Here is a 23,521-nt window from a genome sequence, read left to right as displayed (position 1 = left end):
CCTAACCCTAACCCCTAACCCCTAACTCTAACCCTAACCCAAAACCCCTAACCCCTAACTCTAACCCTAACCCCTAACCCTAACCCAAAACCCTAACCCTAACCCTAACCCACCTCTAACCCTAACCCAAACCCCTAATCCTAATCTTTAACCCTAACCCTAACCCCTAACTCTAACCCTAACCCCTAACCCCTAATCCTAACCCCTAACTCTAACCCCTAACTCTAACCCTAACCCCTAACTCTAACCCCTAACCCAAAACCCCTAACCCCTAACTCTAACCCTAACCCCTAACTCTAACTCTAACTCTAACCCTAACCCTAACCCTAACCCCAACCCTAACCCCTAACTCTAACCCCTAACCCAAAACCCCTAACTCTAACCCTAACCCTAACCCAAAACCCCTACCCCTAACTCTAACCCTAACCCTAATCCTAATCTTTAACCCTAACCCCTAACTCTAACCCTAACCCCTAACTCTAACCCTAACCCTAACCCAAAACCCCTAACCCCTAACTCTAACCCTAACCCCTAACCCTAATCTTTAACCCTAACCCTAACCCCTAACCCCTAACCCCTAACCCTAACCCTAATCTCTAACCCTAACCCTAACCCTAACCCTAACCCTAACCCCTAACCCTAACCCTAATCTCTAACCCTAACCCTAACCCTAACCCCTAACCTAGACAGACGTGAAGAAAGTGAAAAATCCGGCTAAATTGTTTTATATTCCTTTTCCAATAAGGCCAAACAGTTAACAAGCCCGACACCAGAGGGTCTTTGCCAGCAATTAAATCTTAAGGTCACAGTCTGCTCCACCAGTCAGGAACATCACCTGTCACCTGTCCGCCATCAGCCCGATCTCACACACCTGTAAAGCCCAGACTGACAAACACATCCTGCCAGAGTGTTCATGTGTCATGCTTTACTTTCCAGCATTTATTCCCGAGTTCCCCATTTTTAACCCTTCCTGTTCCTGCTGCTAAATTAGCACAGCTTCAGCCTGCCCCTGCTCTGTCCTCGTCTGCCTGGTACCCCTCCTTGGGACCATTTCTCCAGTATTGATTCTTATTCAAGTTCAATAAAGCTTTCTATCACCTTCACCTCTGCTATTTGTGTTCTGCAACTGGTCCAGTTTCAACCTGTTACACGTATCAAATATACAGTAAAGCTTTATAGCCTAAAGTATTGTGAGGAGTCAGCGTGTCTCTTATTAGGTTTGCTGTCACACCTCCATCGACAAAGGCAGACTGGAACTCTTTGGAGTCGGTACACAGAGATCACAGGAATCCATTAAGGTCTTTTAGAGTCAACTGAACTGTTGAAAGTAACTGGGAGACATTTCACATGTTAAACGTTATCTTAAAAGTTATAGCAAAAGGCAGTCTACTGATAGCTCCTCTCTAAATGGGAAGCAGGGTTGAGTGCATGTTAACTGGTGTGCACAAAGCCTTTAACTGTATTATAGCATCGTATAATAAACACTTCAGATTAATGACCGTGCTGTTTGTTGTTGACATACTGCTTTTCACTTAACATCCGGACAGCCCAAAACTATAAAAAGAGAATTGGGAGTGATTTTGGACCTGGTGTGTATTAAACAGAACTCACAGAAGTACTTGAGAGTCTCCTCGATCTGATCGTATGTGAGTCCAAGAGAAACTTCTGGTGGCAGCAGCGTCGTGTGCAACCAGTCGTCATTGTCATAGCCAAACACACAGTCTGCTCGGAGGGTGTAGTTGGGCTGACCCTCTGACAGGAGGCTCACGATCTCCAATTCAGGCAGATCTGAACAAAGGTCTGAGACAGAGAGGTGAGCTAATGAGAGAAGATTGATATCAAATCATATCACACACTGCCCTCTGCTGGTAAACCTAAACACTTACATTACTATAGTCTCTTTACCAGGGGTGCTCATTACGTCGATAGCGGAGTGACATTTAAAAATATCAGCCTATCAGCAGTCCCGTTACTTGATTGACATACAATGCAGCCAATCAGAAGCGCTAAACCATTCAGCCAATTACCTCTGATTTTAAGCCACTGCTAAAGCTGATGGTCATCAAAATGAATGAGGGAGCGGGACCAAGTAAGAAGACAAAAACAGATCACTTTCATATCGGCCAGTGCAAACATCTACTTTCTACACGAAGATGATGAAGTCCAAAAAGCGTTGCACGGTGACTGATGAACATCTGGAGGTGTGGGTGAGGCTGTCAGCAGCTACGGTCCCTGTGCCTCCCTGGCTGGTTCAGTTCAGTGCACGTCATCAAAGTAAACTTAGGTAATTACAAAAAAAGGTTAATAGTTAATTATTATGTGTGTTTTGCCATATTGGCTCATTTAGTTAAGCAAAGTACATCAACTGTACATACAAATAATCCTAAATACATTTGAAAATAATTAGATGTGGGTGGGTAGATCACTTTAACTGGTCATTTTGTAAGTAGCTCGCATGCTGAAAAAGTGTGAGCACCCCTGCTCTATACTATACTATACATTACTATAGTACCACTGCCCGTCCCAATAAATTAAATACATAATATATAAAGTTGTCTGAGTTTATCACCTGTTATAGTTGACACATCACAAGAGTGTTGTTGCCCCGGGTCACTGTAATTCCTATGTGACAAAAGATGAGGCTCAGGGACCAAATCCAGAGCCCCTGGTATCCCCCACTGCCCCTCATGGAGGGAGGAGGTTGGCTGGGAGTCCAGGAGGACCTGTGGGGGCCAGATGGGAGGAGAAAAGGAAAAAGGACAAAGTTGAGACCGCTTGACAGCAGCAGGACAGTTTAGGAGGAAGACAGAAGGCTGGACTGGCTGCTCCTCTGAGCTTGAGCCGCCCAGTGGGTCATGTTGGGTCATGTTGGTGCAACATGAGAGGCAGACGATTTAATACCTACATAAAGTCAACAGAAAAAGAGAAGAAAGCAGAACAAAATCTAATGTACTACTATGATAAAACAGTATTTAGAATAAACTAAAATGACTGATGTTTACTGTTTAACATACTTTGCTCATTTTCATTTCAACTCAAGTTCATTACACAAAAAGTGAACATGCAGATAGAATCATAACATGATGATGCAGAATATCAGAGAGTATTTTCATATATTCACTTTGAATTAAAGGTTGCATAAAATACAGCAGTATGAGTTAAAATCTAATATATCTCTTATCGAAGTTCACACCCAGGTACTTCTACTACTAAAACAGGCTAACCAGAGGGTAAAGGGCCAAATTAGCTGATGGGCACCCACTGACCTTTGCACTCTTCTCTTCTCTATCCATATTATCAAATTATTATTATTATCAAATCTCTGTCTCCTGTCTCACTGGTAAAGTGGACCCCATATTATAAAAAAAACATATTTCATGCTAGTGTTTTTCATATTGCATCCACACAAGGAAATTATGCATAAACTCAGTATGGAAAAAAATGTCAATTTAAAAAAAAAAATTAAACTAAACTGTCTGTTTTTTCCGATTTAACACTCCAGAGAGGAAAAACTATTTTTAGTTTGAGTAATCAGCCACCTTATAGATTCAAATTATAAAGACATGTCAATAACCAACAATCTTACCTCAACTTGAAATAATGTAATTCTGGTTGTAAATTTTTCGGTTGCTTCCCAAAGCATTTATTTCATTCTATTAGTGTAAAGTAATATTAAAAGTGAAACGGCTGCAGTGCGTCTTTGACCTTGGACACAACTGCATCAGGACTGTGGCCAAACTGTTCCAGAAGGGTGTGACTCCGACTCCTTAGGAGACTTTCTGTACAGTTAGTGAGTTCTACAGACTGAGCAGAGGCTCACAGCAGTAAAAGCATGACCCATGTGGGGAGAAAACATCCATATCACAGAATATTCATTCATTTTCATCTAAGCCGGATAACTACATTTGACCAAAAACAATGTTACAACTGTGGGAAATCTACTCCCCCAAGAAAAGAAAAACTATATTATCAAATATGAACATTATGAATATTTAAGTCAGACATCCACTTCCTCAATTCACTCTGATCATGCTGCACCAACTCATTTACAATGTTGATTTAACACAAGTATTTAGTAATATATTAACAGTTATGGCTCCTATATACAGACATGTTTATTAGCTATTCCTAGTAATTGGCCATAAATGTAGCGGTAAGAGAGTCACACAGCTGAAACTTGGTTGACCCTGTGGATTAGGCATAGTTACATAGTTACTGACTACTGTCAGCTTAAACATGAGAGATGAGTAATAGGTCAAGAGGCAAAGTTACATTTGTTGTTGAATGTCTGTTAAAATTTCTGGACAAAACAGTCACGTTACATTCTGATCATTTCAAGTGGGACAGAGATTCAGCTACAATATAATTCCCTCCTCTAGGCCTGTTAAATCATTTATACGTAGTAAATGATTGTTGTCTTTTCATCAGTTTCCTCCACATTTCAAAGTCCCCTTTTAGACCAACAACTCTAACCTTAAATAAGTGCAAATACCCCAAATGTGTGAGGCTTAATGTGATTAATGTGAACTGGAAAATGACCAGTGTCACGTTTGTGTAAAACAAACTGAGGATAAGAAATATTTGGTTTTCTTTCATAATAATTTTCCTATGTATGCAGAAAATTCTTAATCTTATTACATTAGTCCAGAGGAGACTAACTTAACCAAAAGATTACCACTCCACTAATGAATTAGCCCTGTTTCTGATCATAGGAAATACACAAAACAACAGAAACATGTGACGCCAATTCAACAAATTTGCTGCTGGAGGACAGGGACGAGCCTCAGGCCACAGTAGAAACAGGGCTCTGATTCACTTACCTGAATCCAAAATGATCAAGACTGGCAGAAAAAATCTCTTGTGTATTCAGATTTGCATCATAATGTGATACAGTGAGTCTAAATCAGTTTTGTCACATAGGAACTAGCAGGAGCTGAACTGTATGCTAACTGCTAATAAGAGTACAAATTCCTAAAACTCAGGTCCAACACACCAAATCTGAGAGACTTACTGAGCTGCTGGTCTGATTAGTCGTAATGTTACCGTCTCCTTTCCAGTTCCAGCTTTAATGCACCTTGTTCCTGTTCCTGTTCCTCTGAACGACTGGCTTCTGCACCGCTCTGAGTGTGTCGTGGAGGAGGCAGAAATGCCAGGAAGCAACAGTGAGGCGGGGCAGAAAGTGGGGCAGAAAGGGCACGTGAGAGAGGCGGGGTGAGTGCTTATGGTCAGGGTCGTGGTCGTGGTCGTGGTCACGGTCATGGTCACGATTTTTAACATCATTTCTATTTGAAATCCATATGACACGCATATGAAACCCAAAGAACAAAACAACACTGTACCAGCAGTACATGATAGGATTTCTTTCCCCCATGTGACTATGGCAATATCTAAAATTGAGCTTTTTTTTAAATATTAAAGGAATTTTGTCCTTGACAATAACAAGCACTCCGTAAAGAGAAAAACCAGGAGGCCAGAATGTATGGAAAGAGGTGATTGGCAGGTCAGGTGCTGCTGCCTGGATTAACGGGGTTTACAAAATAACCTGAAGCCAAAAGCTTTATTCTTCATTCTGTTGGGGAACTCGGCCGTGAAGTGGAGGATTTTCAGTTCAAGCCCTGGTGCAGGTAAAACACGGAAGGCGTGCTGGTAGTACGGTAGTAGGCACCCTCTCCCTCGACCCGAAACCTCAGAGCACTGTCACAGCACTGCCCTTGAGCAAGGCACGGAACACACATGCTCGCAGAGGGCCCTGGGGTGAACTGGCACCTCCGCCGAAGAGTAGATTATTATTATTTTCTCTTTGATAAATGTACGATTTACTGTTTCATAGACCCAATGCGAAGCCTGTGAACGATGGTCCCATGAGGAGTACTTGGGAAACACTAACAAAGGTCAGGGTTAGGGTCGGGGCACGTAACTGGAAGAGTAGCCTCTGTAAGTTGTTTCTGTTTATATTTTATAAAAGAATATTTCTTGTGCCTTAATTCATTTATTTGGTGTTCAGAGGGAATCACTTTCTGTCCATGTTAAAGGATGTTAAATAGTTGAGTTGTAGTGTATTAAAGTTTTTTTTGTTGTTTTTTTTTTTAATTTTTGGATTTCAGTGTCACACAAGTGTCTGGTAAAGTGTTTTTATACACTTCCTTTTATCTGCACGCCATTGTTTTTCATAAAGTGTTTTAAAAGAACATACCCTGGTGACAATTTATGATATTAAATATGAATCTGAAATCAGGAACATTATAGCTTACTAGCTCAATTTTTGAATGTCATTTATTTAGAAGTGCTACATTTGAAATTCAGTGTCCTAGGGCTGGTACCATCAGCCCGACATGGAATAACTCTAACCCTAACCCTAACCCCAAAATATGAAATATGAATGTTCCTAACATGTTTTCATTGTTTCCAAAATTGCTTGTTTTTTTTCCCAATTCGGTGTAGATATTTATTGTTTCGACTAATACACCGGAGTTTCTGATTTATTGAACGAAATAAATTCAAGAGAAAGTTGCCGTTGCACGAAGCAGTTACCGTAATGCCTCGTATACTCAGAGCACTAGGATTCGAGCGTGACCGCAGTGTGCTCTTCACACTTCCGCGACCCACAATCTCCCCTGACATAATTGTTTGATACGTTTGTGTATAATTTATTTTCGAGATGTTTTATAAGATTCTTTTTTTTCATTTAACAAATAAAAGAAAGAAAAAGAATAGGCAGCCATCTTGGGGGACTGTGCGCTTTTCATGTAACACGTGGGGACCGAAAGTGGGTTCCAAGAAGAAAAGAAAAGAAAACCCTCTAACCCTAACCCCAACCCTAACCCAACCCTAACCCTAACCCAACCTAACCCCAACCCTAACCCTAACCCTAACCCCAACCCTAACCCCAACCCTAACCCTAACCCTAACCCAACCCTAACCCTAACCCTAACCCCAACCCTAACCCCAACCCTAACCCTAACCCTAACCCTAACCCCTAACCATAACCCTGACCCCTAACCTTAACCCTAACCCTAACCCTAACCCTAACCTTAACCCTAACCCTCTAACCCTAACCCTAACCCTAACCCCAACCCTAACCCCAACCCTAACCCTAACCCCAACCCTAACCCCAACCCTAACCCCAACCCTAACCCCAACCCCAACCCCAACCCTAACCCTAACCCCAACCCTAACCATAACCCTGACCCCTAACCCTAACCTTAACCCTAACCCTAACCCTGACCCCTAACTCTAACCTTAACCCTAACCTTAACCCTAACCCAACCCCAACCCTAACCCAACCCCAACCCTAACCCTCTAACCCTGACCCAACCCCAACCCTAACCCAACCCTAACCCTCTAACCCTAACCCAACCCTAACCCAACCCCAACCCCAACCCTCTAACCCTAACCCTACCCCAACCCTAACCCCAACCCTAACCCTAACCCTAACCCAACCCCAACCCTAACCCTAACCCCAAACATAAAGAACAATATCTGTTCCTTACTGATCAAGGAATAGAGCAATAAAGAGACAACACTTTTATCTCACTGTGACTGCTAGTTTCTCTGGTGACTCATGGAGTTGTCCTGGTTTCTGTTGTTAAACAGGTGTGGTCGACTCGTCAAGCAGGTACATGCACAAGATTCAAGATGCACAAACACTTTTATATCAGAAACGTGTCAAAACCAGTTCATTCAGGATTAGAAACAGACGCATAAATCGGATGCTCAGTTGCATCAGCTCCGTTTGTTCAATTCATTTATCTTCTGATTTAGATTTTTTTGAATCATAAACCAAAATCTACAACTTTTTAAGAACGTGGTGGAGTTTAAATCATAATTAAAAATCCATCAACTCAGTAATCGGATGGAAATTCAGAACATTGAGAATTGGAACTACTATGCATCGAAGTCAGAGGTTTGCCAAACTCTGGTTGGGGGGGGCGGTAGTTAGGGAGGGAGGGAGGGACTGGGCCACGGTGGGGTTGGGGGGGCTGGGCCAGGGTTCTGGGGGGTGGGGGGTGGAGCTGGGCCAGGGCGGGGCGGGGTTCTGGGGTGTGGGGGGGTGTGGGGGGGGAGCTGGGCCAGGGCGGGGTTCGGGGGGCGGAGCCTCCGCTGAGGCGACGTTATTACCCTCAGTTTTGTCCGGGCGACCGCGGACTCCAGCAGCTGTGGGGAGAAATAAGTCGGAACCGAGTAGCGGGTCCGAGAAGAACCACCGCGGCCTGGGATCGACTGAAGCTTTCCGAGTGTTTTCACAGGTAAAATCCGGATTCATCGAGCTCATTGTTTTTGTCGGCGACGTCTTTGTTGTTTTCCTGTTTTTGAGCATTTACGAACTCCGAATGTCACCGAATGTAAGTAAGTTAGTGTTTTTCTGCAGTGAATCGTTTGTTTTAATGCTGCATTCGTGGTTGGATTCATTTCCGCATGCCTGAGATTGAGCCGTCTGTCTGTCGGTCGGTCGGTCTGTCGGTCGGTCGGTTGGTCGGTCGGTCGGTCTGTCTGTCGGTCGGTGTCGAGTTCCTCAAAACTCAAAAGTTTTTTTAAACCCAAGTTTGTGTGAAGGGCGTCGAAAACGGCAGCAATCCTTGTTCCCAGGGCTACCAGCTACTTCCTGGGGCCTTTTCATGTCACAGGAGTTGGAAATGAGCCCGCGTGCGTGTTCACGAGCGCGCGTTCAGAGGCAGGTATAAGGTGAGCTTTGTGCGCCTCCCAATAAAACATTTAACAACCAGCATATCTGGGCTCTGCCGAAGGTGAGACAGCAACGACACACCTGTGCTTCCTGCTCAACCTGGTCAGATATTGTAGAACCCATTCAGCAGTAGGGTTAAGGTTAGGTTAACCTTAACCTCTTTTATTTATATTTGAAGACCTCTGAAGCAGAGGTCGGATCTGCCCAACAGCACCGAGGCAGTTCGAGTTCACCGATACTACGATGTGACGGTACAGACGTGTTTGAGCTCACACGCATGTGTCATGGATGACGGAACCCTGGGCCATATTTGTCCTGCAGCTCTCCCCAGAGCTGTCACGCTCCTATGATGTCATTACCTTTATTTTTAGATCACAACAGCATTTTTCCACCAGGTTCATAACCATGGGAGTTCCCCATTCTTTTACTTTTTAGAAGGAATTGTGACATTTGTAGTTTTCCAAGGTCCATTTGACCCATCGGTAAGAAACATGGCTACGTGTCTTAAGCATGATGAGCACAGCTGTGTGTCAGCTTCACTGGCAGACGACCTCTGTGGAAGGTTCTGCTGGAACATCAAGCAGTGCCGGACCAAACGGTTGGCTGGCTTCAGGCAATGATGGGATAGAGATGGTGGGACGAGGGGGACAGCTGTGGTGGTGCTCTGGTAATCCTCTCCCTCTTGTGTAATACCTTTACAGTAACACACATTATGCTAGGAGATCCTTCAGTGTGAGTAGGGCTTCTCTTCTCAGAGTGGATCCCTGCGTTCTGTCTCTCCGACTGTTCACCCATGTCTTACTCGGTACTTTCTGGTGGGCCTGGTTTCATCCAGTCAGCACACAAGTCCAGCCAACAACTCTTTGTTTGCATGTCACCTCACATTATCGTGGAACTGTTGCTATGGTGACAGGATGCCAAAGACATGTGGCGTCTTAGTGAAAATTCAAAAAGCAGCTTAGCTTTAAACAGATAATTAAAAAAGTAAAGAATTTTCAGGATCATCCAGTTCGGCCAACAGACATTTAGAAGCTGAGCTAAAATATCAGTCCGAGACAGCCACTGAATTATTGACGGCTCTTTCTTTTTAAAAAGAAACTGTGCATCACATAAAATGTTTGAGAACTGTGGCCAGTTTTTGTCTTGGCCATGCCTTTAAAGTCCTGCTGTTGGCTTGGACATTTCTTATCCAGCCAGGGTGTCCAAACCTCTTAAATATTCCTAATTGTGCTGATTTCTAGATGCCTGTCCTGACAAAAAAGATAACATTTTCATTTTTATCCTCCCTTTTTTTACTTCCATGTTTTTGGAGACCGAGTGGCTGGAAAACAAGTCAATAGGGAAGGATAATCAGTTTAATAGACAACATGAAAGTCGCGTCTATCTCCCCTAGATGATATTCTGCGTATTGTGATAATATCACAATTCAATTTTTGGAGGCTTTTCTGAGTTTCTCAGCCACACAATCATTTGTACAGAGTTGTGCAATCCTGATACTTTCCAGAACTCTGAATAATCTGAAGAATGCGCTTGCCAAAGTCTTTTTTCTTCTTTTTGAGTGGTTATCTGACAGCAGAAATGGCAAATTGATTTAAATCTTCTTAAGCGCTAATTTTTCCTGCGTACACTATTTTTACACTGTTGGTTCACACAAAGTGTAAGAGAATTAGAGAATAAAAGGAGTTTCTAGCAGGGTTTTTCTTTTAGACTTGTAACTCTTCTCTTTAATGCCGCCACCACCTCCTTCCTTCTCAAATCTCCCTGAATAATTCATAATCTGTCACTCGCCGCAGTGCTGGGAGGCACATCAAGGAGTGGCAATGATGGCTCAACTGGCCGACCTTTTGAAGCATCTTAGGGTTAGGGTTAGCACCGGCCACGAACCTTCACCAGTACGGTCTACATATTTCCCAGTTTCCTTTTCATTGTAACAACATGCTTTTAGTCAGCTGCCATCCTTTTTCCTTTCTGCTAAAACAATGCAAGGTCCTCTGTGCTGCCGGTTCATCACTTTTCTCCCACTTGTCCATCAAAATAACTAAGAGAAAGATATGCTGTGCCTAATGTGCACTTTGGTCAAAGATAATATTTTAATGTCAACCAAAATCCACTTGTGTGGGGCCTTTTATGGTGAACTGTTCTGATATTGAAAGCAACCTTTGGACATCTGCTTCTCCGTCAGTATAATTCATTAAACTGTGAACTTTGTTGCTTTACAATAGAGAGCTACATTTTTTCTTCACTTCTTCCTGCCTCCTAAACCTTGTTGAAACTTATCGCGTCCTCGGAGGCAGCTTATTTTCCCTTTAATACATAGAGGGGCTTGAACCGGGAGTAAAAAGTGACGATATTTTACTGTGGCATCTGGCAAAGGGAGGAATGCTAACCATTCTTATTTTTTTTGGCATGCTAACCACCATTGATTGTCTGTGAGAACAGTCCAGATCAAAGTTACGATGAAGAGAGTTGGCTGAGCTCTGCCATGTTCAGAGATTCTGGCTGTTGATCTGTTGTGCTCCAGCAGTATGGGCAGTAATTGCCTGTTCTTTGGAGCCTTGGAACAGGAGCATTACTGAGGTCTGGATCAGCACCCTCGAACACACCCTTGACTTGTGTACTTGTGCTTTGACAGAATAGAAGAACATTGTGCAAGTCTCCCCTGATAAACTTCTCATTTTGACTGGAAAGGCCAGCTGTGTTCATCAGACAAATACTGTCATTGGTGACCAACACTTCCTGTTACCCACGCCAATAAAGACATTAGCTGTGCGCTACTTCATTCTCTCTTATAGACTTACAGCAGGTCTCTGGCTCGACCCTGCTGCATTGTTGTATCAGCTTCTGTTGAAAGAGTAGGGGTGAAAGAAGATCCTGAAGGATATGGAAGAGTTAAGATGCATCCCTCCAAAAGTCTGGGAAGATGAGATATATGATGCACATCAGCTGGTTGTAGCTTCTTTTTTTTCTGTTCACACCAGTCAACAAGAACCAGCTCAAGTGTGACGACTTCAAAGATACCAGTTGGCAAATGCTCAACTGTCAGTTAGCTGTGAAAACTGGATGTCTGGGGTGCTTGATATCAGTCGGGGCGCAATGACGTAAAAAGAGCTGCAGCCAATGAGAGCAGACACGAGGGTTGCCACAAAATGTGGAAGTGACCAGAGCGGTGGAGGAGGAGCTTGCAACAACAGTGCTATCATAGGATTTTCCTCTTTCTTGTTGTGTTTTGAGTATGTAGCAAAGCACGAACAACCTGGAGAGCTCTTTCTGCTCCATGTTCGCAGTGGAAAAAACATCACTCCGCGCACACATTGTGTTCAAGCACTTCCTGTGTCACTTCTTGTGGGACTTCTTGATACAAACAATTGTATGGAGCCCAAGTAGAGCAGCCATGCTAACTGATGCTAACTGATGTAGAGTCGTGTACGGACAACTCCGTACAACTCCGGACAACTCAGACTTGATCTAGCTTGAACAAGGCTTTAGCAGTTTCCTCATATAGACACACTCTCAGGCCCACTAACTAACCCTAACCCTGCACAGAGCTGTTGTGGGTGCTGTTATTTTAACAGTTAAAGATTAACTAGTTATCTTGCATACTTACTAGGACAGAATTGCCCGAGCAAAGATTGACTTGAATAAATATAATGCTTGTGTGGAATATAACTCCAGCTTTTTACATCTGCTCAGCTTGGGGGGTTACTGCCCTGAGTGTCCCACTGGGACCACTGGTGCCTTCATGCCCCACATTCTCTCCATCTCCTCCATCAGTCTTTGGTACTTCTCTCCTCTTCGTGTTCTTCCTGATGTTGCTATCACTCCGGATTGCTACATCCATCACCACCACTGTCTCCTGGTGTTTATCCACCACCACGATGTCAGGCTGGTTGGCCACCACCATCTGGTCAGTCTGGAAGTCCCACAGGATCTTGGCCTGCTTGTTCTCCAGCACTTTCGGGGGGGTCTCCCACCTGGACCCTGGGACCTCCAGCCCATACTCAGATGTTCCTGTCCACTTTGCCAGCCACCTGATTATGTCGTTCCATGTATGGCTTGCCTGCCAACATCTTGCACCCTGCTGTGATGTGCTGAACTGTCTCAGGGGCTTCTCCTGGCCTGGTCTGGTCTGGTCTGGTCTGGTAGACCCTGGCCTGGTGTGGTCTGGTAGACCCTAGTGTGGTGTGGTAGACCCTGGTCTGTCCTGGTCTGGTAGACCCAGGCCTGGTCTGGTGTGGTCTGGTAGACCCTGGTCTGGCCTGGTCTGGTAGACCCTGGCCTCTCTTGCGCTGGCGCTCAGGGCCTCTTCTTGTGCAGCCCTGAGTAGAGCCTCTACGCCGTCTTTCAGCCGCAGGTGTCTACCTCAGCACCACAGACGGCCCTGAAGCCAAGATAAAGGAGAACCTTCATATAAATGCTTTTCATATATATTGCATAATATTAACTGGCCCATCTAGTTTTCTCAAGGCCCATCCACCATAAAAATCTTAATGCTGCTACTGACTTGGAGCAAAAGACGCACTGTTTTCTTTTAATTAAAGAAATAATAATTTGATGAAACTGCGAGCAGTGCCTGTAACAAGGGTTAGAGGGTTAGGGTTAGAGTTAGAGGGTTAGGTTAGGGTTGGGGTTAGGGTTAGGGTAGGGTTGGGTAGGGTTAGAGGGTTAGGGGTTAGGTTAGGGTTAGAGGGTTGGGGTTAGGGTTAGGTTAGGTTAGGGTTAGGTTAGGGTTGGGTTAGGGTTAGAGGGTTAGGTTAGGGTTAGAGAGTTAGGTTAGGGTTAGAGGGTTAGGGTTTGCGTTAGGGTTGGGTTAGGGCTAGAGGGGTTGGGGTTAGGGTTAGAGGGTTAGGTTAGGGTTAGAGAGTTAGGTTAGGGTTAGAGGGTTAGGGTTTGCGTTAGGGTTGGGTTAGGGTTAGAGGGGTTGGGTTAGGGTTAGAGGGTTAGGTTAGGGTTAGAGGGTTAGGTTAGGGTTAGAGGGTTAGGGTTTACGTTAGGGTTCGGTTAGGGTTAGAGGGTTTGGGTTGGGGAGGGTTAGGGTTAGAGGGTTAGGGTTTACGTTAGGGTTGGGTTAGGGTTAGAGGGTTTGGGTTGGGGAGGGTTAGGGTTAGGGTAGAGTTAGGGTTGGCAACAATTAACAAATAAAGCCAGGAAAGCTTTAAATTGTTCAATTAGCGCCGTAGATCACTTGATCCTACTCCAGCTCACTATCTTCGTGCTCGTCTTCAAGGAAAATGATGCTGACTTTCACTTGCATTGACTATTTAGAAAAATAATAGAAAAACATAATTTGCATAATTGGAATGCAGTGTAACTGTACTAGTTTGTGGTGCATAACGGGGCGTGTTGGGGTGTGCCGAAGCATCAGATACACTGACTGTTGTTGTTCTGCAAGCATGGCAAAACAGTTTTCCAAAATGTCTAAGAGCAAATAATCATGACGGATAATCCAAAGATTTCCTCGCACTTCACTCAGGTTCCTAAAACTCAGTTCACAGCAAAAACTGCAGTCACATATTTACAGCTATTCTTAAAGCATGTGATCATAATAAAGAAATCAGAACACTCAAAAATTAGGACTTTGCTCTTCCTGGGAGGAGTAGAGCGTCAACTCTAGGTGTTACAATAGATTCAACCCTCATTTTCTAGAGCCACATTAAAAAGATCTTTCAGCGGTTTCTTGACCACTTTATTGCTTTAGGGTCCCGGGGAGGGTGCTGGAGCCTAACCCACCTCATATAGACAAAGGGAGGGTACATCCCTGGATGAGTTGCCAGCTCATTGCAGCACCCTATGGGCAGCTGTGGGTTCAGTGCCTTGCTCAAGGATACCTTGGCATTGCTCAGAAGGTGTTCTGGCACCTCCCCCATGACCAGGACATTTTCCATGTTTTGTTTGCACTGGGTCCTGAACCGATAGCCCTCCTCTTAGTACTCAACAGCCTGAGTTACCACCGCTCTTTTTAACTTGACATTAATAAGGGCGTCGTTAGCAGCAGCTGGGCTGTTTATGCATGCGATGGTCTTTTCTCACATTAAATATGGTCTCACCAAGTGGCCATTAACAACTCAAGCTGCACTCAGACAGATTTGGTAAGTTTACAAAGCTTAAGTACACCTATGGAATATCCAACATTCTGGAAGACTAGCACAGCGCATAGTGTCTGCTTATGTTATACAGAATATAGGAACCATCCACACAACCAGCGCTACAAGGGAGGACTGTATAATCCTGGTCAGGGATCCTTCATGTGGGCAGGCAGCACTTTCAGTTTCATTTGGCCACATTTGGAATAGTGCAAAATAGTGATACGGGATTAAAAAAAAACAATGTTTTCCATGAATGGGAGTAGATTGGATCTCATTGATATTGCATGTAAATTCACTTCCGCGGCGGCGTCACTTTTCTAGGGTGGGGACGTGCTTTGTCGGGTTGCCCGGGGCTTATTTTGACCGCCAGTACTGGTGTTTGTGTGGAACGGCACTTAGAAATGACAGATCCCAGGGACCAATTGATGGAATTTTCAATCAAACAGCTGTGAGCTGGTAGCAGTGAAGAATTCTCTCTTCAGGAAAAACCCAAATGTGACTCGGATTACAGCAACACCCAAATGTGGGTGTGTTTCGAGAGGAACACTCACACGCATAGATTCACACCCTCAAAACCTGGTCAGCAGGTTTTAGCCATGTGTCAGCAGCAGGTTTAGCTCTGTGGGCGGAGGCCACAGGGTGAAAGGTCATCGTGGTGCGCATTCCTTCCTGACGGCTGACTGTGTGTTGTTGCATGGAGTATTTATCAGTTACTGAAAGGAGGCAGGAGTTTGTTGAAATGTACTATTATAGGCTGCACCATGACTGTGCTTCTGTGTTTTGTAGATTTTTCCATCACTGTGATAGAGGCAACGATGGCAATGCAGAGTAAGTGACTCACTCATAACATTCAGCTTTTTCATGTATTCTTTCCAACATTTATGATTTTACCTCAGTTTTACTTGTGTCCTTTGCATGTTTAAGCATTAATGCTCATTTTAGTCTCAGGTTGTCTAAGTATTTATCAATTACTGAAATGTGGCAGTCGTTTATTAAAATGTTGCATTGACTTTTTCTTCTAGTTCTAGAAAACCTAAAAGAACTCCTTTGAAAGGGGTCTTTCTAACTTCCAGCTGCTGTTTGCATATAATTTTGCTGCACATACTTTTTAATCTCAAACAAATGGTTTGTGCAGTAAAACCACATTTTCATGTAACAGAATTTCAGTGTTGGAAAACGATGAGAAAGGCAACTCTGATCAGCAGTTGTTCAAACCTGATGCCCTTTTGTGTTACAGTGGGTGAACGTGACGCCGGGGTGGCTAAGGTGGCCGAATGGCAGCACACGATGTATGGCCTCGACTCCGGCATCAATTCTGGGGCCACCACAGTCAGAGACGATGATGGAGAGTACACCACCTCTAAGCACTACACCATGACCACCACGGTCACGAGGGAAGAACCTGGTGCGTTAAGAAGCCGTGCTCTGAGAACATAGTCGGGCATTAGTCACCAGCTTTACACGACACGGCGGTGAACAACGTATATAACAAAGTACCAATGTAAATGGACTGATGGGTGCTCTCTATAGCCCAGTTATGATACACTGAAAACAATATGCTCCAGCACGTGCACGCCCTCGTGTGTGTGCATGCTCTGCACTGCCATATGACCCAGAACCAAAACATTAAAGAAAGCCGGCCTTAAACATGGTGTTGTTGTTCAGAACCAACGTGACTACGATGGAGAGCGCTCATGTTGTCTGCACAATAACTAAACTGTAATTACTTATGAGATGAATACAGCTATATTAATATGCATCTCTCTGCTGTCCAATGTTGCCTGAGTCCAGTTGTTTGTCTGACAATATGTCAGCCTGAAAAGGGCGTCTAATCCTGCCGAAAGATGCGTGTGGCCGCTCAGTGTTGAAGAGAGCACATCTGTCCATTCGTTAGCCAACTTTCTCCGTTGCATGTAAACTACAAGCAAAGGATTCCGACAAAATGCAAAAATAGAATTCTGAGCATAGTTCGTTTGAGCTGTGCATGTTAATTGGCTATGATTTTTAGCCTTTTTTTTCTTCCCATAGACTATGAGATCACGACAAGATCCCACCGGGTGCGAGCTGCGATGTTCCCAGAGACACTGGAGTCGGGTTCCACCATGTTGTTGACTCCAAAAGACCCAGCTGAGATGACCAACGTCCAGCGTCTGGCTGAGCCATCCCAAATGCTCAAGACGGCCATTGTCCACCTGATCAACTATCAAGATGATGCTGAGCTGGCCACACGTGCTATTCCAGAGCTCACGAAATTACTGAATGATGAAGACCAGGTGTGGAACGCACACGCAGTCTTGTGAATCATTTCTGTCATTTGATGCATCATTATAGATCCTATTTAATTTAAGTATTTTAATGTTTGCAATTAGTCACAAACAGCCAAGCTGAAGTCTTAAAAATGTCCTCAAATCAAGAGGAAGCTGTCACTGCAGAATCTATCGATCTATCGATCGATCGATCATATAAGGTGCCACTTTTTTCTCACGCTTTGACCCCTGCGTCTTATAGAGTGGTGCGACTTATTCGTTTATTTTTATTTTTTAATGATTTCCTCAATCGCCCCCACCGGGATAAAGTTTTCTGAATTTGAATGGATATTTACGGCCACCAGAGGGCGCTTGATCACCACAGACAGACTGGTTTCAGAGCCGTACTGCTCCCATGAAGACGCTGGTTTCATTTTGTTTTTAACGGTCCTTTTGTGCTTCGTGTCCTCGCCCTCGTCATGGATAACGCGCAAAGAAATACTTATGATGCAGCTTCAAAGTTGGAGGCTAAGGATTAACAGCTGGTAGGCTCGTTATGTTTTTTTGTTTTTTTTTAGTAATTAAACATTTAAAATAATCTTTCTGTGTACCACAAAGATCTCAGGTTGCAAAGGTGTGGGTGTGTGTGTGTGGTGTGTGTGTGTGTGTTTTATTTTTATTTCTTTGCTTTTTTGCCATTTCCTGTCAGGTGGTGGTCAGTAAGGCTGCACAGATCGTCAACCAGCTCACACGCAAAGATGCATCGCGGCGTGCGCTCATGCAGTCCCCTCAGATGGTGGCGGCAGTGGTGCGAGCGATGCAAAACACGAGTGACATGGAGACGGCCCGAGCCACGGCCAGCATCCTTCACAACCTGTCCCATCAGAGGGAGGGTCTGCTCTCCATCTTCAAGTCTGGAGGGATCCCAGCTTTGGTTCGCATGCTCAGGTACAGATCGAGGAAATTCTTTCACTTCATATCCTGCAGTTCTTAGTTGCAGTTTTAGTTCCATTCTGATGACTTTTTGTTTTTGTCACGGTTGATTTTAAATTGGAAAAGGTGATTTGAGTGTACAAGAAAAAACTCAGGTTAAGAGTTTAGGTCATCTAGAGCTATTAGCATTTGCTTGTGGCTTTTATTGGTGAACCCACATGATTCTCTCATCAGCTCTCCCATGGATTCTGTGCTCTTCTATGCCATCACCACCCTTCACAACCTGCTGCTGCACCAGGAAGGAGCAAAGATGGCTGTGCGTCTGGCTGACGGCCTGCAGAGAATGGTCCCCCTACTGAACAAGAGCAACTCAAAGTTTCTGGCTATCACCACTGACTGTCTGCAACTGCTGTCATATGGAAATCAGGAAAGCAAGGTGTGTTTCTCTGTGTGCACACACAAAGTGCTGACACACAAAGTGCTGACACAAGTGTAATTATGGATGTTAATGGACAAGTTCAAACTTTTCACATTGTCAACCTATATGTGCTCGTGAATAGGTTTGGGGCGGCAGGTAATGAGGTGTTCAGGTGCTGTCACCTGACGTGTGTTTTAAGTTGGATACACACATAAAGGCATTCTGGCAGTTTTTGTTATGATTTTCTCTTTTCCCGCCCAAGGACAGCAAACACATGATTTCTTATGTCTTATAAGATTATACTTTCATTTTATCCTGCGGTCAGAGGTGAGTTGAGAGTGAACTTGCCCCCCCAACTGTTTTGGAACGACTCCCGAGTCATGACTCCATGAGCTCTCTAAGGAACAAGGAAGCAGACATAAATGAAAACGAGCATTCATAATTTTCTCCATATTTGTATTTCTTTTTTTGCTCCGCATGCTCCATATACTCAGACAACTATACACCCTCTCTGCCTCACATGCAGCTCATCATCCTTGCTAACAGAGGTCCTGAGGCTCTCGTCCACATCATGAGAACCTACAGCTATGAGAAGCTGCTGTGGACTACCAGCCGTGTGCTCAAAGTGCTCTCTGTGTGCCCCAGTAACAAACCTGCCATAGTGGAGGCTGGTAGGTCCCTTATAACTTGGGGTCGTTCTGCAGCTTTCCCTGGGCTGATTGGATGGTTCTTGTCCATTCTCCCAATAAAGTTATCACAGAGAACTAATGGATGTCAAATCTGTTCCTTGCAGGTGGGATGCAGGCTCTGGGTAAACACCTTGCAGGCTCCAGCCAGCGACTGATGCAGAACTGCCTGTGGACACTTAGAAATCTCTCTGATGCTGCCACCAAGGAGGTAGTAGTCCACCTGATCTGACTACCCTCTTAAATATACATTATGTACAGATATTTACTTTGACAAGCTGCTCTTCTTGCTTCCAGGAGGGTATGGACAGTCTGCTGCAAGTGTTGGTCGGTTTGCTTAGTTCAGATGATCTCAACATGCTCACCTGTGCTACTGGCATTCTGTCCAACCTTACATGCAACAATGCCTACAATAAAACATTAGTTACACAGAGCAATGGTGTAGAGGCTCTAATCCATGCTATATTGCGTGCTGGTGAAAAAGAGGATGTCACTGAACCGGCCGTTTGCGCTTTGCGCCACCTGACTTCGCGCCACCAGCAGTCCGAGGTTGCGCAGAATGCTGTGAGGAAACACTATGGCATCCCTGCCATTGTCAAGCTTCTCAACACACCTTATTACTGGCCTGTCATCAAGGTAGAGGAGGATTATTATTGTCTGCAGTGGCCGTCTGGGATTATTCAATTCATTAAAGCCCATTTTCAATAGAATTTCTTTATCTGCTGCCTCCCAAAAGGCTGTGGTGGGCCTGATTCGAAACCTGGCCCTGTGTCCAGAGAACCAGGCTCCCCTGAGGGATGCTGGTGCCATCCCTCGATTGGTCAATCTGCTGCTCAAAGCCCACCAGGATGCCCAGAAACATGGTTCATCAGCACAGCAGACATACCAGGTAGCTGCTGGGCTTCTATTAAAGGTGACCGTCTGTTGATACTTATTTACAAAGTCCGCTCTGCAAACCCTGTGCTGTAGGATGGAGTGAGGATGGAGGAGATCGTTGAAGGCTGCACAGGAGCTCTGCACATCCTGGCCAGAGACCCCATCAACAGAGCAGATATTGCTAACCTGCAGACCATTCCTCTCTTTGTTCAGGTAATGCCAAAAGATCTCCCAATTCTCCATAAGTAACTGTACCGTCTGTGTTTCTCAGATTGATTTATTTCCTCTTCCCTTTAGCTGCTTTACTCTCCTGTGGACAATGTAAAGCGTGTGGCCGCGGGCGTGCTGTGTGAGCTGGCCCTCGATAAAGCTTCAGCCGAACTAATCGACAGTGAGGGGGCGTCGGCTCCACTGATGGAACTGTTGCATTCCAATAACGAGGGCATTGGTAAGATGCTCAGACGATGCACGGCCATTAGTTTCTCCTAGTCTTAGTCCCGTTTAAACAACGGCTGATTTCATGAATTGCAGTCTTACTCTAAGTTCTATTCTGCACAGATTTGTTATTTACAGTGAATCCAGCACCGCTTTGGCTCCTCTTCTAGAACTACTCATCTAAAAGAAATACCTGAAATGGATTTCATAGTCTGCTGAACTTTTCCTGATTAATTCAAGTGCTTCATAATGCTTTAAGTTCCTTTAAAAGATTTTGTTTGCTCAATTTCTTAATTGATGTGTAATTCAAATGGAAATGTTGAACTGCTTTTTGGCATTTGTGCTCTTACAGGTTATGATTTCAAGTTGACTGTAGCATTTTTGTGCATCGCTGACTTCCTCCTGATTCTTTCTTTGCAGCCACATATGCTGCAGCTGTGCTTTTCCGCATTTCGGAGGATAAAAACTCAGACTATAAGAAGCGTGTGTCAGTGGAACTCACACACTCTCTTTTTAAGCACGACCCTGCTGCCTGGGAGCTGGTGAGTGTTTGCTGCCTGTATTGAGGAGTGAAATACACGCGAGGTAAATGTGCTTGGTCGGCTGCACCAGATGGTCCTTTCTATGCTGCTGCTCCGTTCTTGTGTAGTGAAGGGAAATGAATGGAAAGCACTCCGAATTAGGACCCGGGTGATGAGTTAAAGCTGACAGAAAACGTCGAGAAAAACTGGAAAGCTTTGAAGCAAAGCTTGGAACTGTTAACCATAAAATTGTAGCTGTCTGTGGTGGACTGGGTGATGCTCAAAGGCACACGGATGGTTGTTCCCACATGAGATCACAAGCTCACTTTGTGGAGAGAAAGTTGTTTCCTGTACGCAGACAACCAGCTGCCTAGTTAACTACCGGGGGCCTAGTTAACCACCGGGGCCTAGTTAACCACCGGGGCCTAGTTACCACCAGGGCCTAGTTACCACCAGGGCCTAGTTACCACCAGGGCCTAGTTAACCACTCCATCCTCGACTTGTTTTGCGATTGCTTCGCTACTCTATAAATTGAGGATAACAGCAACATTTGATAAACTAAACGAATGTTAGTTTTGTGTGTTAGCTACATTCTGTGTGTGTTTCTGTCAATGTGAGGTTTTTTTGAAGTGTTGCCACAGTTTGGATGTTCCACGTCGTAATGTGTCATGCTTTTGAATCTGATTCTAATTAAAAAACAAAACAAAAAACAAACGGCATGATCACACACACACACAGACACAGTACGTCAGTTTTGGCAGTTTTTGCTTTTTGGGAACACTCCCAAACACACTAGCTGTTCCCAAAGGTGAACATAGTGTATATGCACAAAAACTCATAACATACTTTTAAGAAGTGTAAATTAAGTGTTGACATTATTCTTGCTCTTGTGACCCCTCCGCAGGCCCACAACAGCATCCCCATGGATGGACCCTATGCAGATGGTGAGTAGTAACTGAATTGGGTCCACACGTGTTCCTCTGCACCTTTAGATTGTGGTTATACATGTCCCACCTCCACCCCATAGTCTCTATCTCTCATGGGAGCTGCTGGCCTTCTTTTTATTGTTTGTATTCCCCTTTTTCCATTTTCACTGTTTAAATATTTCCTTTAATCCCTTTCCTTGTCTGGACTTATCTCCTTGTATTTATTTGCTACTCATCTCTCAGAATTTACTTCTCATCTTGATTTAGTAATTGATGTTAAAAAAAGAGGCGAATCCAGGTCCAAGCAAATAAGAAGTAAGCAAAAATCCTCTTTTTCAACCCTTCAGAGCTGGATATGGGTATGCAAGGCTACGGGTATGGAGCTGACATGGCCATGGATGGCATGGACGGGGGCCTCTTGCCCGAGGATTACCCAGGCAACCTGCCTTATGAGAGACAACCATACGCCTAAGGTCCGTGTTAACATTTAAAAATGAAAATTCTTTTGTATTTTCAAATAGAGACTGAAAGGCAAAAACAGTTAGAAGCTATTTGTGTTAGATTGATCGTAGCCTGATACGTGTCAAATTCCTCCCCACACTTTTATGACTGAACTGTAGCTCAGACAAAGTACAAGAGACCTGATAAAGGCAAGCTGTGATCCAATCAAAGAATTCAGAGACACTAAAAATGAAGAGAATGTTGAGAATGTTGAGTGTAATCCAATGTTCCAGCTGAGCCATTTTTTTGTCTCTTCAGGTTGTGGCGGCAGAATGTGGAGCGAAGACGCAGAGCTGATACAGTCTTCATTCGATTGTTACCTCTGTTCTTTCTGATGTAACATATGCAATTATCACAGGACTCCTAATCTTAGCAGGGCTCAAATCTTTTATGGCCTGATCTCGCTGATTTTTTTATTTTCTTTTTTAATATTGTGTGACAATGCTGTTAAGTCTGTTAGAACCTCGGGTATGTTTGCTTTTGGGTGCTGTATGCCAAAGAGATTTTGACTTTGATAATATAATCACAAAGTTTCCATCTTCAAGAGTAAGAATCCTTAAAAACACTGCCAGAGGTGGACGAGTGACCCTGCTTACTGCTTTCTTTTCACATTCTTTTCTGAAAGTTTTAGTCCAACACCAACAGTAACTGGGAGGGAACACATAGGTTGGATGAATTGGAGGCCTCAGACAGATCTTTGAGTATTGACCCGACAGTTCTGGAGTGTTTGTTTTTAGGAGTATTTTCTCTGCTTTTATAAATTATTCACTGGCGAGGGTTTGTATGATCTGGTATTACCAGAACATTAACTATCTTTTTTTGTGTCTAAATTGAAGTTTTATTAAACGATGATTTCTGACGGTGGTGTGCGTTTATACATGAGCATCATGTGAGAAGTTGTTGGGTCGGCCCTATAACAGAACTACTGATGTGGAAACTTATCTTTCTACGGAGCGTTTTTACTGAAATTTTGTCTAATAAAAATAAAGGATATAAAAATCTAAAATGTATCATTGTGTCATGTACAGTATATTGAAGATAACAAGACTCAACTACACTGCAGCAAAAGCAAAAATCCTGAAAATATATTTTATTTAGAAACATGATCACCTGACAGGCCTCTGGCACCCCACTGGGAAATCCTGTCCTCTCCTCCTCTCCTCTTACCCTCTTCTCCTCTCCTCCTACCCTCCTCTACCTCTCCTCTCCTCCT

General features: G+C 44.1%; 1 protein-coding gene and 1 long non-coding RNA gene across 4 annotated transcripts; one reads left to right on the top strand and one right to left on the bottom strand.

The window, feature by feature from the left end:
• Positions 1-1,842: 1,842 nt before the first annotated feature.
• LOC130527350 (uncharacterized) lies at positions 1,843-5,773 on the bottom strand. The gene is made up of 3 exons (XR_008950988.1): positions 5,012-5,773; positions 2,570-2,723; positions 1,843-2,279 (listed from the first exon to the last, which is right to left on the bottom strand). It is a non-coding gene; the product is annotated as an uncharacterized LOC130527350 (long non-coding RNA).
• Positions 5,774-8,044: 2,271 nt separating this feature from the next.
• On the top strand, positions 8,045-23,314 carry LOC130527293 (junction plakoglobin-like). Of its 3 annotated transcripts, none has more exons than XM_057035634.1 (16): positions 8,045-8,246; positions 15,553-15,594; positions 16,004-16,171; positions 16,795-17,039; positions 17,722-17,960; positions 18,180-18,381; positions 18,890-19,034; positions 19,157-19,260; positions 19,347-19,685; positions 19,786-19,938; positions 20,019-20,138; positions 20,223-20,373; positions 20,781-20,902; positions 21,786-21,825; positions 22,155-22,280; positions 22,567-23,314. In XM_057035634.1, the coding sequence occupies exons 2-15, from the start codon at positions 15,582-15,584 to the stop codon at positions 22,277-22,279; spliced, it is 2,166 nt and encodes a 721-aa protein (XP_056891614.1). In that variant the 5' UTR covers positions 8,045-8,246; positions 15,553-15,581; the 3' UTR covers position 22,280; positions 22,567-23,314. The 3 variants fall into 3 exon arrangements, with proteins under 3 accessions (XP_056891614.1, XP_056891615.1, XP_056891613.1); XM_057035635.1 differs by having other exon boundaries at positions 8,090-8,342; XM_057035633.1 differs by lacking the exon at positions 8,045-8,246 and adding an exon at positions 8,316-8,346.
• Positions 23,315-23,521: the final 207 nt, after the last annotated feature.

This window comes from Takifugu flavidus, chromosome 6 (assembly GCF_003711565.1).
Source record: "Takifugu flavidus isolate HTHZ2018 chromosome 6, ASM371156v2, whole genome shotgun sequence".
Taxonomy (NCBI): Eukaryota; Metazoa; Chordata; class Actinopteri; order Tetraodontiformes; family Tetraodontidae; genus Takifugu; species Takifugu flavidus.
The sequence above is the reverse complement of the archived record's forward strand: the minus strand, read 5'-3'. Positions and strand labels throughout refer to the sequence as shown.